Raw genomic sequence first — 15,302 nt, forward strand, 5'->3', positions numbered from 1 at the left:
CAGAGAGGGTGAGCATGCAGTGTTACTGAGAGCCAGAGAGGGTGAGCATGCAGTGTTACTGAGAGCCAGAGAGGGTGAGCATGCAGTGTTACTGAGAGCCAGAGAGGGTGAGCATGCAGTGTTACTGAGAGCCAGAGAGGGTGAGCATGCAGTGTTGCTGAGAGCCAGAGAGGGTGAGCATGCAGTGTTACTGAGAGCCAGAGAGGGTGAGCATGCAGTGTTACTGAGAGCCAGAGAGGGTGAGCATGCAGTGTTACTGAGAGCCAGAGAGGGTGAGAATGCAGTGTTACTGAGAGCCAGAGAGGGTGGTAGGAGGATTGAATTTAGGAGTCGCAGCGTCATGTTGCAACTGTACACAACTCTAGTGCGGCCGCACTTGGAGTACTGTGTGCAGTTCTGGTCCCCACATTACAAGAAGGATGTGGAGGCTTTGGAGAGGGTGCAGAGGAGGTTTACCAGGATGTTGCCTGGTATGGAGGGGAGGTCCTATGAGAACAGACTGAGGGATTTGGGGTTGTTTTCGCTGGAAAGAAGGCGGCTAAGAGGGGATCTTATTGAAACATATAAGATGATTAGAGGTTTAGATAGGGTGGATAGTGATAGCCTTTTTCCTCGGATGGAGAAAGCTAGCACGAGGGGGCATGGCTTTAAATTAAGGGGGGGTAGTTATAGGACGGATGTCAGGGGTAGGTTCTTTACCCAGAGGGTGGTGAGGGATTGGAATGCCCTGACTGCTGCGGTTGTAAATGCGCCTAGTTTGGGGGCGTTTAAGAGATCCGTGGATAGGTTTATGGAAGAAAAGGGATTGGTTTAGGTTAGAGGGTCATTGTTTTTTAACTGGTCGGCGCAACATCGTGGGCCGAAGGGCCTGTTCTGCACTGTAATGTTCTATGTTCTAATATTACTGAGGGCCTGACAGAGGAAAATCCAGTGTTGCTGAGAGCCAGAGAGGGTGCGAACACAGTGTTGCTGAGAGCCAGAGAGGGTGAGAACACAGTGTTGCTGAGAGCCAGAGAGGGTGCGAACACAGTGTTGCTGAGAGCCAGAGAGGGTGCGAACACAGTGTTGCTGAGAGCCAGAGAGGGTGCGAACACAGTGTTGCTGAGAGCCAGAGAGGGTGAGAACACAGTGTTGCTGAGAGCCAGAGAGGGTGAGAACACAGTGTTGCTGAGAGCCAGAGAGGGTGAGAACACAGTGTTGCTGAGAGCCAGAGAGGGTGAGAACACAGTGTTGCTGAGAGCCAGAGAGGGTGAGAACACAGTGTTGCTGAGAGCCAGAGAGGGTGAGAACACAGTGTTGCTGAGAGCCAGAGAGGGTGAGAACACAGTGTTGCTGAGACAGAGAGAGTGAGAATCTAGTGCTGTTGAGCCAGAGAAAGTGAACCTCCAGTGTCACTGAGCCAGAGAGGATGAGAACGGTGGTCAGCACGACTGCCTCACAGTGCCAGGTACCCAGAATCGGAGCTTGGGTCAATCTCTGTGTGCAGTCTGCATGTTCTCCCCCTGTCTGCCTATGTTTCATCCGGGTTCCCCCCACATTCCAAAGATGTGTGTGTTAGATCTGTTACCCCTCCCCCGCCTGGCACCAACCCTCCCCTGTCCTGCATTACCCCTCCCCCTGGCCTGTTGCCGCCCCCTGCCCCTGCCTGCTGCTGCTGCCACCCCCTCCACCTGCCCACCCCCTCAACCCCTTGCCATGCCCCCTCGCCCTGCTCCTCCCACGTCCTGCCCCCTCCCATGTCCCGCCCTCACCACTGATTCCTCCGCAGCCCCCTGCCCCACCACGCTCCACACTCTCAACCTTCCTCCCCCACCCTCACACCCATCACCCCCCTCCCCACGCCCCACCTCATACCCTACACCCTCCCCACACCCTGACCCCTCACCCCGCTCCATCCCCTGCCCCTCCGCCCACCCCACGTCGTCCCTCCGCCTGCCTCACGTCGCGCCTTCCCCTGCCCCTTTTCCCCGCCCCCTTCCCATGCCCTGACCTGACCCCTCACCGCGCCCCGCTCCCTCTCCTCCACTTCCCCTGCACTGCCTCTGCTCCCTGCCTCGCCCCCTCCCCCGCCTCGCCCCCTAGCCCCGCCTCACCCCCTCTCCACCCTGCCCCGCCTCGCCCCTTAGCTCCGCCCCCTCCCTCCACCCCGCCTCACCCACTCCCCCAACCCCCCCTCCATCCGCCCCCTTCCCCCATCCTGCTAGGCTCAGCCCCCTCCCTCTCGTCCCTGGCAGTGATGTGATCCATGATCTCTCTCTCTTTCCTGTGCAGGTGGTGATGGGAAATGGAAAGGTAAAAGTAAGAAATGGCGACAGATGCTGCAGTTTCCCCACATCAGCCTCTGTGAGGAGCTGAGACAGCTCATTGGTGAGTCTCATCCCTGACTGGTGAACCGATTGTAAAACCTCTATCTGTAATACTGAGATTTCTGCTGGAGTGTGTACTGACTGCTGCATTGAAAAGCTGTTCCTTTTAGTTGATGGTACAAGTAATTGGGGACACCAATTTATTCTGCGCACTACTGATTTCCAACCTGGGTGCCACGGCACATTAGTGTTGGTAGGAATCATGCAGGTATGCTGCAGACTGCTGTGGGAATGCTCGGTTTGGAGACCTGTGTCTCAGACTCCAAGTGCTGACTTAAGAAAGGACAGGTTGAATCCCTGAATCTTCAGGCAGCTCTCTCTCTCTCTCTTTCTCTGTCTGTCCCTTTCTCCTTCCCTCTACTGTGGGCGACATGGTGGCACAGTGGTTAGCACTGCTGCTTCACAACACCAGGATCCTGCGTTTGATTCCGGCCTCGGGTCACTGTGTGGATTTTGCATATCCTCCCCGTGTCTGTGTGGGTTTCCTCCAGGTGCTCCGGTTTCCTCCCAAAGAGTGCGGATTAGGTAGATTGACTGTGCTAAATGTGTGGGGTTACAAGGATAGGGTGAAGGGGAGAGCGTGGTGGGTTGTTCTTTCAGAGTCAGTGCAGACCCGATGGGTCAAATGGCCTTTTCTGCACTGTAGAATTCCTGTGACATTTGGAACTTGTTGTTCGGTTACTGTCACTATGGAAACTTGTCTCCCTTTTGCCTGTCCTGGGCTGAGAGAGAAAACTCTTGTAAGTTTCTGCTTCTGGTACCCGCACAGTGCTTCTTCTATGAACCACAAATGTATGAACTTCAAGTATGAACGTTGACTCATCCTGACACTAAAAAGATGATGCTGTGGGATCCTGACTGGGTTATTTCATTGAGAAATGTGCAGAATTGAGTTCTTCCAATCCTGCCCATTTATATATTTTTGTCCCCTTCCTTGTAAAGTTGGGGCTCCTTCTGAATTTAGTCCTGTGCTGGAGAATTCCATAAAACTCATTTCTCATTAACGGAAGATAATGGTCCATTTGAAAATGAAGCAGGGATGTGTCTGGTATGAGTGGGTTTGAGACAGGAATTCCAAATGTGTCCTTCCCAATGTATCAGTGGGGACTGGTAGAAGGAAATGGCCCAGATCACCGATGGCAGCTGTTTGTCAGGTAAGTTGAAATTGCCCAGACGTGGGCATCCTGAGCTTCATGTACATAATTCCACTTTGAAATGCAACGAGAAACCACAGTGGAGTTTTTGATTAGTATCAGGTTCTGTCTGTTGTAAAACAACTTCTAAGATGCGACTGTGAATTCCTCATTGGAATATTTTGCAAATGATATATGGCTAAACCAGAGCTACTGGGACCAATGCTGATATGGTTTGGGGTTGATGATTTCTCCTATATGCATGACCGAGGGGCTGCTCAATACACCCAGGGATTACCCACCATTATTTGTTACATTCCTGGATAATTAGAGCATTCTCCTTATGGCAAGATTTCCCAATCGCCCTTCCAATCCTTAGTTCCCATTAATTGTTCTGCTCCCTGTATCCTCTTCCCTGGTTCAATAATTCATTCAGCACTTTCACTGCCTAACAACATCCAGTTCTCTTTCTCCCTCCCCTCAATGTGGTACCAGTGTGCACTACATCGGTACCAACGACGTAGGTAGAAGAAGGGATGGGGATTTAAAACAGGAATTTAGGGAGTTAGGATGGAAGCTGAGAGCCAGGACAAAGCATGTTGTCATCTCTGGTTTGTTGCCGGTGCCATGTGCTAGTGAGTTGAGGAACAGGGAGAGAGTGCAGATTAACATGTGGCTGCAGGGATGGTGTAGGAGAGAGGGTTTCATTTACATGGATAATTGGAGCACATTCTGGGGAAGGTGGGACCTGTGCAAACAGGACGGTTTGCACCTGAACCAGAGGGGCACTAATATCCTGGGAGGGGAATTTGTGTCAGCTCTTCGGGGGGTTTAAGTTAATTTGTCAGGGGGATGGGAAAATGAGATGTAGTCCAAAAGTCAGTGTTGAGGGTCGTGAGGTACTGAGGAAGGTATCAGGGTCACAGGAATGTACAGGCAGACAGGATGATGGGTTGAAGTGTATCTACTTCAATGCAAGGAGCATCAGGAATAAGGTAGGTGAACTTGGAGCGTGGGTTGGTACTTGGGACTATGATGTTGTGGCCATTATATAGACATGGTTAGAACAGAGAGAGGAATGGTTGTTGGCAGTTCCAGGATGTTTCAGTAAGAGTAGGGAAGGTAGTAAAAGAGGTGGAGGAGTAGCATTGTTCATCGAGGATAGTTTAACGGCTGCTGAAAGGCATTTCGAGGGTGATCTGCCTACTGAGGTAATATGGGCTGAAGTTAGAAATAGGAAAGGAGCGGTCATGTTGTTAGGGGTTTTCTATAGGCCCCCAAATAGTAATAGAGATGTGGAGGAGGAAATGGCAAAGCAGATTATGGATAGGTGTGGAGGTCACAGGGTAGTTATCATGGGTGATTTTAACTTTCCAAATATTGAATGGAACCTTTATAGGTCGAATAGTTCGGATGGGACAGCTTTTGTACAGTGTGTGCAGGAAGGTTTCCTGACTCAATATGTGGGTAAGTCGACAAGAGGTGGGGTCACATTGGACTTGGTACTGGGTAATGAACTAGGCTAAGTGTTAGATTTGTTTGTGGGAGAGCACTTGAGAGATAGTGACCACAATTTGGTGTCCTTCATTATTACAATGGAGAGGGATAAGGTCACACGGCAGGGCAAGGTTTATAATTGGGGCAGGGTAATTATAATGCGATTAGGCAAGAATTAGGGAGCATAAGAAGGGAACAGAAACTGTCAGGTATGGGCACAAACAAAAAGTGGAGCTTTTTCAAGGAACAAATACTGCATGTTCTTGATAGGTATGTCCCTGTCAGGCAGGGAGAAAATGGCTGAGTGAGGGAACCGTGGTTCACAAAGGAGGTTGAATGTCTTGTTAAGAGGAAAAAGGAAGGAAACGTATGTAAGGATGAAAAAACAAGGTTCAGTTGGGTCGCTTGAGGGTTACAAGGTAGCAAGGAATGAGTTAAAGAAAAGGCTTAGGAGAGGCAGGAGGGGGCATGAGAAGTCCTTGGCCGGTCAGATAAAAGAAAATCCCCAGGCTTGTTACTCTTATGTGAGAAATAAAAGAATGACCAGGGTGAGGTTAGGGCCAGTCAAGGATAGTAGTGGGAACTTGTGCATGGAGTCAGAAGAAATAGGTGAGGCATTGAATGAATACTTTTTGAGGATGAGTGCATGATACAGGCTGATAGGATGGGGGAGGTAGATGTTCTGAGGGAAGATATATTAGCAATTTTGAAAAAACCTGAGGGTTGATAAGTCCCCTGGGCCAGATGGGATGCATCCTAGGATACTTTGGGAGTCTAGAGGTGAGATTGTGGAGCCTTTAGCTTTGATCTTTGGGTCCTCACTGTCCACGGGGATTATGCCAGAAAACTGGAGAGTGGTGAATGTTGTTCCTCTCTTCAAGAAAGGAAATAGGAATGACCCTGGTAATTATAGGCCAGTTAGTCTTACTTTGGTGGTCGGTAAGTTAATGGAAAGGGTCCTGAGAGATAGGGTTTTATGACCATTTGGAAAGATGCAGTTTAATCCGGGATAGTCAGCATGGTTTCGTGAGGAGTAAGTCCTGCCCCACAAATTTGATTGAATTCTTTGAGGAGGTAACTGAGTGTGTAGATGATGGTAGAGCAGTTGATGTCATATACATGGATTTTAGTAAGGCATTTGATAAGATTGCCCATAGTAGGCTCATGAAGATAAGGAGGTGCGGGATAGAGTGAAATTTGGCCAATTGGATAAGTAACTGACTGTCTCATAGAAACTACACCAAAGAAACTACACCACCTACATGCACTCCAAGAATAGGAAACTTGAGAAACTCGGCATCGCCGCCAGCAACAACCAAGCCTCCCCCGGCACCACAGTAGAAAACAGCACTACTGCAGGGAGGTCTATTGTCAACTTGTCGGACTATACACTTCAACCAGATGAAATCGAAGTTCTCAGCCGAGGGCTCAATTTCTGCCCCACCACCAAAATGGACCCCATCGGTCTCGCAGCGGACACAGAGGAATTCATCAGGCGAATGAGGCTGCGGGAGTTTTTCCACAAACCCCAAGAGGCCAGCAACGAACACAATGAGACAGTCGATGAACCAGAACAGCCGACAGAGAGATCCGCAGTGCAACAGCCTAAGAGGAAGGAATCCAATTGGACTCCTCCGGAAGGCCGCTGCCCTCGACTAGACTTGTATGCCCAAACCATCAGGAGGTGCGTTAACACCAGATTCATCAGCCGCACTCACAAGTCAGCCCCGAACATCACCCAAGCACAACGCAACGCCATCCACGCTCTCAAGACCAACCGCAACATTGTCATCAAACCAGCAGACAAAGGAGGGGCCATCGTCATACTGAACAGAACGGATTACTGTAAAGAAGTGTACCGACAACTAAACAATGAGGAACACTACAGACAATTACCCACAGATCCGACCAAAGAACACACTCGTCAACTCAACAATCTGATCAAGACCTTTGATCCGGACCTTCAGAGCACCCTCCGTGCTCTCATTCCACGTACTCCCCGCATTGGAGATCTCTACTGCCTCCCAAAGATACACAAGGCAAACACACCTGGCCGTCCCATCGTATCGGGCAATGGAACTCTGTGTGAGAACCTCTCCGGCTACGTCGAGGGCATCCTGAAACCCATTGTACAAAGAACCCCCAGCTTTTGTCGCGACACTACGGACTTTCTACTGAAACTCAGCACACACGGAGCAGTTGAACCAGGGACACTCCTCGTCACAATGGATGTCTCAGCGCTCTACACCAACATCCCCCACAACGATGGCATTGCTGCGACTGCCTCAGTACTCAATGCTGACAACTGCCAGTTTCCAGATGCAATTTTACAACTCATCCGCTTTATCCTGGACCACAATGTCTTCACCTTCAACAACCAGTTTTTCATCCAGACACATGGAACAGCCATGGGGACCAAATTTGCACCTCAATATGCCAACATCTTCATGCACAGGTTCGAACAAGACTTCTTCACTGCACAGAATCTTCAACCGATGCTGTACACTAGATACATCGATGACATTTTCTTCCTTTGGCCTCATGGTGAACAATCACTGAAACAACTATATGATGATATCAACAAATTCCACCCCACCATCAGACTCACCATGGACTATTCCCCAGAATCAGTTGCATTCTTGGACACACGCATCTCCATTAAGGACGGTCACCTCAGCACCTCACTGTACCGCAAGCCCACTGACAATCTCACAATGCTCCACTTCTCCAGTTTCCACCCTAAACATGTTAAAGAAGCCATTCCCTATGGACAAGCCCTCCGTATACACAGGATTTGCTCAGATGAGGAGGATCGTGACAGACACCTCCAGACCCTGAAAGATGCCCTCATAAGAACAGGATATGGTGCTCGACTCATAGATCGGCAGTTCCGATGCGCCACAGCGAAAAACCGCACCGATCTCCTCAGAAGGCAAACACGGGACACAGTGGACAGAGTACCCTTCGTCGTCCAGTACTTCCCCGGAGCAGAGAAGCTACGACATCTTCTCCGGAGTCTTCAACATATCATTGATGAAGACGAACATCTCGCCAGGGCTATCCCCACACCCCCACTTCTTGCTTTCAGACAACCACACAACCTCAAACAGACCATTGTTCGCAGCAAACTACCCAGCCTTCAGGAGAACAGTGACCACAATACCACACAACCCTGCCACAGCAACCTCTGCAAGACATGCCGGATCATCGACATGGATACCATCATCACACGTGAGAATACCGTCCACCAGGTACATGGTAAATACTCTTGCAACTCGGCCAACATTGTCTACCTGATACGTTGCAAGAAAGGATGTCCCGAAGCATGGTACATTGGGGAGACCATGCAGACGCTACGACAACGGATGAATGAACATCGCTCGACAGTCACCAGGCAAGACTGTTCCCTTCCTGTTGGCGAACACTTCAGTGGTCACGGGCATTCAGCCTCTGACCTTCGGGTAAGCATCCTCCAAGGCGGCCTTCATGACACACGACAGCGCAGAGTCGCTGAACAGAGACTGATAGCCAAGTTCCGCACACATGAGGACGGTCTCAACAGGGATCTTGGGTTCATGTCGCACTATCTGTAACCCCCGTGACTTGCCTGGGTTTGCAAAACCTCACTTACTGTACTGTCTGGAGACAATACACATCTCTTTAAACTGTGATCAGTGCTCCTTCCACTCACATTATCAGCCACTTCAGGTCTTGAACAGCAGGTTAGGTGTAAGGATTCGCATTCTAATCAGTAATCTCTAAACTGTCTGTGCTTTATATGCTCTGTCTGAGGCCAGAACTCTCCATTCACCTGACGAAGGGGCTAACCCGAAAGCTTGCGAGTATATTGTCAAATAAATAGGTTGGACTAAAACCTGGTGTTGTCAGACTTTTTACTGTGTTTACGCCAGTCCAACGCCGGCATACCCACATCATGTCTCATAGAAGACAGAGGGTGGTGGTGGAAGGAAAATTTTCAGACTGGAGGCCAGTTACCAGCGGTGTACCACAAGGATCAGTGCTGGGTCCTCTGCTATCTGTGATTTTTATCAATGACTTGGAAGAGGGGGTTGAAGGGTGGGTTAGTAAATTTGCTGATGACACCAAGATTGGTGGAGTAGTGGATGAGGTGGAGGGCTCTTGTAGGCTGCAAAGAGACATTGATAGGATACAGAGCTGGGCCGAACAGTGGCAGATGGAGTTTAACCCTGATAAGTGCATGGTGATTCATTTTGGTAGGTCAAACTTGAATGCGGATTACAGGGTCAATGGCAGGGTTCTGAGGAATGTGGAGGAACAGAAAGATCTTGGGGTTCATATCCACAGATCACTGAAGGTTGCCACTTAAGTGGATAGAGCCACGAAGAAGGCTTATAGTGTTTATTTACAGGGGGTTTGAGCCGTGGGGTTATGCTGCAACTATACAGATGTTGTTGAGAACACATTTGGAATATTGTGTGCAGTTCTGATCACCTCACTATAAGAAGGATGTGGAAGCATTGGAGAGAGTGCAGAGGAGATTTACCAGGATGCTGCCTGGTTTGGAGGGTAGGTCTTATGAGGAAAGGTTGAGGGAGCTGGGGCTTTTCTCTTTAGAGCGGAGGAGGATGAGAGGTGACTTAATAGAGATTTATAAGATGATGAGGGGAATAGATAGAGTGGACATGCAGAGACTGTTTCCTTGGGTGGATGTAGCTGTTACTAGGGGGCATAACTATAAGGATAGGCACCACAACAGCTCAGTGACTATCACTGTTTGCTGTGCAGATACATGGATTTGGGCCAGTGTCTGTGGGAGTTTGCGCTTTCTCCCTATGGTCGCGTGGGTTTCCTCCGGGTGCTCCGGTTTCCTCCCACACCCCAAAGATGTGCTGTTAGGCTGATTGGTGTAACAAATTGTCCCTAAATTATTCTCCCCTCAATCTGGTTTCCAATGGGGGTACCATAAGCATAGACATGGGTCAAGGGTGGAGGAGGAAAAACACATTGTTAAGATGGCGGCGTGGGCTCATTGGGCCGAAGGGCCTGTTTCCCGTGCTGTGTTGTTCTTTGTTCTTTGTTCATGGTGGGAGATATAGGAGGGATGTCCGAGGTAGATTCTTTACTCAGAGAGTGGTTGGGGTGTGGAATACACTGCCTGCTGTGATAGTGGAGTCGGACACTTTAGGAACTTTCAAGCGGTTATTGGATAGGCACATGGAGCACACCAGAATGATAGGGAGTGGGATAGCTTGATCTTGGGTTTAGACGTAGCTCGGCACAACATTGAGGGCCGAAGGGCCTGTACTGTTCAATGTTCTGATGGGAGAGTAGCACTCTAAAACGGTTTTCGCTATTCACAGATAATGCTTGTCCTGGTAAGCGTCTGCAGCATTGGCTGATCTTGTTTTTTTTATCTCAAATTACTTGACAAGAACACTAATGAGTCTTAGAGTCATAGAGGTTTGTTTCTTTAGACTGGGTTGGAGTTTCAGCTGAGAACATTTTGTATCCCATCTCATTTTTGTTTCTCAGTTTGTATCTCATTTCAGATGAGGACATTTTGTGGATAAGCGTATGGATAACATTGGAATAGTTTAGGTTAGAGGGTCATTAGATTGGTTCCACTGGTCAGCGCAACATCGAGGGCCGAAGGGCCTGTACTGCACTGTAATATTCTATGTTCTATCTATGCATGAAGAATAGTTTTAATTCCTCAGAGCTACTCATCTGCCCTTGAATATTTCTCTGATGGAGGGTTAGCCCACTTAACATACAGACTTTGGGTTTAAAGGATTCTGGAACAGGCCACAGGATGAGTGCTCCAAAACAGAGTAATGTGAGGACCCTGTCCAACTCGGAGCGTTTCTGATCTCTGACCCCACATCAGCTAATTCCCAATTGTGGGTGTTTCCAAACACCACAGGATTTCTCCTCATTTTTTAAAAATTTAATCCATTCGTGAGACATGGCCAGCATGTATTGCCCATCCCTAATCACCCTTGAACTGAGTGGCTTGCTAGGCCATTTCAGAGGGCAAGAACAAAGAAAAGTACAGCAGAGGAACAGGCCCTTCAGCCCTCCAAGCCTGCACCAACAATGCTGCTCGACTTAACTAAAACCCACTCCCCTTCCGGGGACCATATCCCTCTATTTCCATCCTATTCATGTATTTGTCAAGATGCCTCTTAAAAGTCACTACCGTATCTGCTTCTACTGCCTCTCCTGGCAACGAGTTCCAGGCATCCACTATTCTCTTGTTAAAAAGAAAATCTGCATCATACATCTCCTTTTAACCTTGCCCCTCGCACCTTAAACCCCTTAGTAATTGACTCTTCCACCCTGGGAAAGATTATCCACTCTGTCCACACCTCTCATAATCTCATAGAATTCTATCAGGCCGCCCCTCAATCTCCATCGTTCCAGTGAGAATAAAGCAAGTTTCTCCAACTTCTCCTCATAGCTAATGCCCTCATACTGGGCAACATCCTGATAAATCTTTTCTGTCCCCTCTCCAAAGCCTCCACATTGTTCTGGTGGTGTAGCGACTAGAATTGAACACTATATTCCAAGTGCGGCCTAAGGTTCTATAAAGCTACAACACGACTTGCCAATTTTTAAACTCAATGCCTCGGCCAGTGAAGGCAAGCATGCCCTATGCCTCTTGACTGCCTTCTCCACCTGCATTGCCACTTTCAGTGACCTGTGTACCTGTACACCCAGATCCCTCTGCCTATCAATACTCTTAAGAATTCAGCCATTTACTGTCTGTGTTAGACCTTCCAAAATGCATTACCTCACATTTGTCCAGATTAACACTCATCTGCCATTTTTGTGCCCAAATCACCAACCGATCTATATCCTGCTGTACCCTCTGATGGCCCTCATCGCTATCCACAAATCCACCAACCTTTTTGTCATCCACAAACTTACTAATCAAACCAATTACATTTTCTTCCAAATCATTTATATATATTACAGACAGCAAAGGTCCCCGCACTTATCCCTGAGGAACGCCACTTGTCACAGCCCTCCATTCAGAAACGCATCCTTCCACTGCTATCCTCTGTCTTCTTTGACTGAGTCAGTTTTGAATCCATCTTGCCAGCTCACCTCTGATCCCATGCGACTTCACCTCCTGCACCAGTCTGCCATGAGGAACCTTGTCAAAGACCTTACTGAAGTCCATGTAGACAACATCCACTGCCCTGCCCTCATCAATCATATTTGTCATTCCCTCCAAAAACTCGATCAAGTTCATGAGGCACGACCTCCCCTTCACAAAACCAATGTTTTCCATCAATCACATTGTTGTGGATCTGGAGTCTCCTGTAGGCCAGACCAGGCAAGGAAGGCAGATTTCCTTCCCTAAAGAACATTAGTGAACCAGATGGGTTTTTCCGACAATTGACATGGTCATCAGCAAATTCTTAATTCCAAATTTTTTTTTGTTGAATTCAAATTCCATCATCTGCCGTGGTGGGATTCAAACCCAGGCCCCCAGAGATTAATAGCCTAGTGATAATATGAGTAGTACCACTAGGCTATCTCCTCGTCCCTGTGGGATGGCTCAAGGCCTACTGTTCGATACCCAAACTCGAAAGCAGGAGAGGGATGTAAATTCTGATCTTGCCCAGACAAAGTGACATGATGCAAGTCTGGGTTATAAGATTCCCCCCCAGATTGAGAGAGACTGCTCTCAGAGGCAGACCCAGGAGACAGTCACCATTATCAGTAAGATGCTGCACACAGCATTTCCTTTGTTTATGGACCTTCACATCGAGGAATGCAAACTTTAAAAAAAAAACAATTAGAAAAAGACATTAGACATAGAAAACTACAGCACAAACAGGCCCTTCGGCCCACAAGTTGTACTGATCATGTCACTACCTACGAGGTACCTATAACCCTCAATCCTGTTAAATCCCATGTACTCATCCAGAAGTCTCTTAAACGACCCTATCGAATTTACCTCCATCACCACTGATGGCAGCCGATTCCACTCACCCACCACCCTCTGAGTGAAAAACTTACCCCTGACATCTCCTCTGTACCTACTCCCCAGCACCTTAAACCTGTGTCCTCTTGTGGCAGCCATTTCAGCCCTTGGAAAAAGTCTCTGAGGATCCACCTGATCAATACCCCTCAACATCTTATACACTTCTATCAGGTCACCTCTCATCCTTCGTCTCTCTAAGGAGAAAAGACCGAGCTCCCTCAACCTATCCTCATAAGACATGGGACCCAATCCAGGCAACATCCTTGTAAATCTCCTCTGCACTCTTTCAATAGCTTCCACATCTTTCTTGTAATGAGGTGACCAGATCTGCGCACAGTACTCCAAGTGGGGTCTGACTAAGGTCTTATAAAGCTGCAGCATCATCTCCCTACTCCTAAACGCAATCCCTCGATTAGTGAAGGCCAGTACACCATACGCCTTCTTAACCACATCCTCTACCTGCGAGGCCGATTTAAGAGTTCTATGGACCCGGACCCCAAGGTCCTTCTGATCCTCTATACTGCTAAGAGTCTTACCCTTGATATTACACTCCTATATAATATCATTTGATCCTGCCAAAATGGACCACTACACATTTATCCGGGTTGAAGTCCATCTGCCACTTCTCCGCCCAGTTTTGCATCCTATTTATGTCTTGCTGCAACTTCTGACTTCCCTCCAAACTATCCACAACACCACCAACCTTCATGTCGTTGGCAAACTTACCAACCTATCCCTCCACTTCCTCATCCAGGTCATTTATGAAAATTATAAACAGCAAGGGTCCCAGAACAGATCCCTGGGGTGCTCCACTGGTGACTGACCTCCATGCAGAAAAAGACCCATCCACAACCACTCTCTGCCTTCTGCAGGCAAGCCAGTTCTGAATCCACAAGGCCAAAGGCCCTTGGATCCCATGCCCTCTCACCTTCTCAAGAAGTCTTGCATGGGGGACCTTATCGAACACCTTACTGAATTAAAATCTTTAATGGCAAATGGCAAGCACTTTTAAATTATGTACATTTTGAATAAAAATTATGAATTTCACATACAAATGGCGACAATACTTCCATTAAAAACTTATATTTATGAAAATTGCATTCAATTGTGTCTTAACCTTCTTTATGAGGTTTTAGAGATAAAAGGCTTTTGCTCAAGGACAGCTCAGTTGGAGGATATTGGAGGTGTGCCTCAATATTTTTATAGTACGCTGTGACAGATTGGGAACCACTGATGTACAGTATTTTTAGCCGTTTTATCATAATTAGCATCATTAGACATTTTCCTGTCCATTACTTTCACCAACTCTTTAAGAATTGAACTCTGAAGGAGATCCCCAGCTGGGGGTCAGCTTTCCTATATTTTGTAACTGTTACTAGCTGTTCATGATGAAATCTGCACCTTACTTCCGTACAGGATGTGACTCTGTAAACCACAGCAAGCTGCAGCAAGAGTCAGAATAAACTGCATGCTGCTCAGGAAACCAGAACGACCAATAACCATTAGGCAGTCAGAGTACACAGGCAGTGGGCAACATGTGACAGGGATGTGTGTGTGCGCATGTGCGTACGTCAGGGATGGGACTATGTGTGCGTGTCAGGGGGCGGTGTAAATGAATGGCATAGCAGGCCTGAAGAGTCAAATGTCTTACTCCTATTTCCTATGCTCTGATAGAGAGGACTGGCTAACTGATAGAAGGCAGAGAGTTGAGATTAAGAGGGTCACCTTCAGGATGGCAGCCTGTAACTTATGGAGTAAACACAGTAAGAAGTCTCACAACACCAGGTTAAAGTCCAACGGGTTTATTTGGTAGCAAACGCCACTAGCTTTCAGAGCGCTGCTACTTCGTCAGGTGGGTACCATGGGGATCAGTGCTAAACCCACAATTATTTGCAATATACATTAATGTTTTGGATGAGGAAAGTGAGTGTACTTACTCTTGCCAAGTTTGCGGATGACCAAAAAAAAAGTGGGAAGCCAAGCGGCGAGGATGACAGAGTTTACAGAGGAATATAGACAGATTGAGTGAATGAGCAAAAACTTGGCAGATGGAAAATAATGTAGAAAAACATAAAACTATAAGACATAGGAGCAGAACTAGGCCACTCAGCCCATCGATTCTGCTCCGCCATTCAATCATGGCTGATATTTTTCTCAACCCCATCCTCCTGCCTTTTCTCCATAATCCCTGATCCCCTTATTAATCAAGAGCCTATCTATCTCTTTCTTGAAGACATTCAATGACCTGGCCTCCACAGCCTTCTTGGGCAAAGAGTTCCACAGATTTGCCACTCTCTGGCTGAAGGAATTCCTCCTCATCTCTGTTTT

The 15,302-nt window shown here is 47.9% G+C and overlaps 1 protein-coding gene across 2 annotated transcripts in view; it reads left to right on the forward strand.

Annotated features, from left to right (window-relative positions):
- Positions 1-15,302, forward strand: part of grk6 (G protein-coupled receptor kinase 6) — an 87,548-nt gene that overhangs the window by 650 nt on the left and 71,596 nt on the right. The window contains exons 1-2 of one of the 2 annotated variants that reach the window (XM_080201805.1): positions 912-952; positions 2,272-2,367. In XM_080201805.1, the coding sequence (XP_080057931.1) occupies positions 2,316-2,367 (52 nt within the window). In that variant the 5' untranslated portion in view covers positions 912-952; positions 2,272-2,315. Of the gene's footprint in view, positions 1-911; positions 953-2,271; positions 2,368-15,302 lie in introns of those variants that run through there. The other variant, XM_080201804.1, reaches the window with a different exon arrangement.

This window comes from Carcharhinus amblyrhynchos, chromosome 13, assembly GCF_965287045.1.
Source record: "Carcharhinus amblyrhynchos chromosome 13, sCarAmb.v2.hapA, whole genome shotgun sequence".
Taxonomy (NCBI): Eukaryota; Metazoa; Chordata; class Chondrichthyes; order Carcharhiniformes; family Carcharhinidae; genus Carcharhinus; species Carcharhinus amblyrhynchos.